Below are 1,788 nucleotides of genomic sequence, written 5' to 3' on the forward strand. Positions count from 1 at the left end.
AAGGTGAAACCATAATAGTTGTGAACTGAAATTTGACAAACATAGTGCTGATAAACTGGTAGTCAATGCTGTTCTTCCTGGTCTACAAGCAAATGAAACACTCACACCTTCTTGTTTTTTCTTCTGGCAAGAGATGTGGCCATGAGGCTGGCCACCAGGGCAGTCCTTGTGTCCCCTAGTTCCTGAGCAAGCACTGTTACATCTGCCCAATAGCCGGCTATTGCCAGAGCCTGAGCTGCTGTTCGGGATGACCACTGCGATTCTTGAATGGCTTTTTTGGTTTCTTTCCATGTAATCACTTCACCTGCCCCTTTACCTGCAATTTACATTTGGAAATGGCCATAGTTCCCTAGATATGAATCTATCATAGAATAAATATTTCATCTATCTCACTGACTGAGCCAAGTTACAGTAAAATATAAAATCCTGAATGTTTGATGTAATTATGAAAATGAAAGAAATAAAAGAGAAGTAGATTATTTTAGTTATCTTATCTTATAGTTACTTTTCACCTGCCAGCACTCACCTACGGACTCCTCCACACACATCCAGCTGGCTCGCACTACATGAGGACTGATTGGTGAAGGAATGCTGACATCTTGCTGCAGAACTGCTGCCATCATGACCCTACCCAAACTGCCAATCAATTTACGGACAGCCAAAACGAATTCTACCTGCCTCTTGTGACAGTCTTTTGAATGTTCATGCAAGTGTGAATTTTCGGAGTCCATGTCTCTGGCACTTTCAACATGGTTTCTTCTATCCTTTTGACTATCATGTGTTTGTGTCATTGTCTCCTGCATCAACATGTTTTCTCTTTTACTGTCACTTGTAAAAATTTCTGATATATCAAGGTCATTCATCTTTGGTAAATCTTTATCTTGTTTTCTCTTTGGTTTAGGGGTAGATGATAATTTGTGAGCTTTATGACTAGGTTCTGTCTGATATATTGTGAAGCATTGAGTTTTCAGAATGCCAAGAATCCACAATAAGAAAGATGAAATGCTTGAAAAACTGTAATTTAACAACAAGGCATAGAGAATGGAATGAAGTCTTTTACCGACATTCTTATTACGTCCTTTCTGAAAAACTGTTCCTATAATGTCTGTCTTCCATTCTTCAATAGCACTGCAGATTATCCCATTCAAGTATAACTTATGGCCACCACTATAACCACTGCTTTTAGAGTGGAAACTGTAATTGTACTTCGCTAAACCACTCTGTACTATGCTCAAAATGAGAACTGCCTTCCGATAGATCTTCTCATTATACTTTTGTTCCTGTATTCTAAGATACAATTTCCTTGCACTCTTGTGCATACAAAGCCAAAGATTTATCATTCTAAATATGATCATTGAGGAACCTCTACCTGAGCTCTTTTCATCATTACAAGCTGTGACAGCTTTCATGTTTGTCACTTCAACATCTGCTGCTGGCTCTAAAACACCATAGAGAGAGTCTTTGGTATAAGCTAAAATGGGTTTAAATGTATATGCCTGAGAGAGTGTGTCCTCAACAGACAAAAGGGTTTGTGACAATATGAGAAGAGTGTCTACCATGCTGCTTTCCCCAGCATGCTTTTCACACCTGAGTAATGTATGCAAAATGTGGTGTGTCAACCACAAGGATGGTTTCAGCATGTGGAGGGAACTTGGCCACAGTTCAAGCACCTACAGAGGAGATAAACAATTACACATATTTGAATACCTATGTACTTACATAAATACACTTTTATGTTTATTTGAGTATAATAAATTTAAATGTAAAAATACATACATACATACATAC

At 38.3% G+C, this 1,788-nt stretch overlaps 1 protein-coding gene across 1 annotated transcript in view; it reads right to left on the reverse strand.

Moving 5' to 3' along the window:
- The window catches only part of LOC119587082, a 28,291-nt gene that overhangs the window by 15,251 nt on the left and 11,252 nt on the right, over window positions 1-1,788 (reverse strand). Inside the window, exons 9-10 of the mRNA XM_037935833.1 lie at window positions 527-1,670; window positions 106-316 (exon numbers count right to left, since the gene is read on the reverse strand). Of these exons, the coding sequence (XP_037791761.1) occupies window positions 106-316; window positions 527-1,670 (1,355 nt within the window). The remainder of the gene's footprint in view (window positions 1-105; window positions 317-526; window positions 1,671-1,788) is intronic.

The sequence above is a fragment of the Penaeus monodon genome, chromosome 22 (assembly GCF_015228065.2).
Source record: "Penaeus monodon isolate SGIC_2016 chromosome 22, NSTDA_Pmon_1, whole genome shotgun sequence".
NCBI classification, from domain to species: Eukaryota; Metazoa; Arthropoda; class Malacostraca; order Decapoda; family Penaeidae; genus Penaeus; species Penaeus monodon.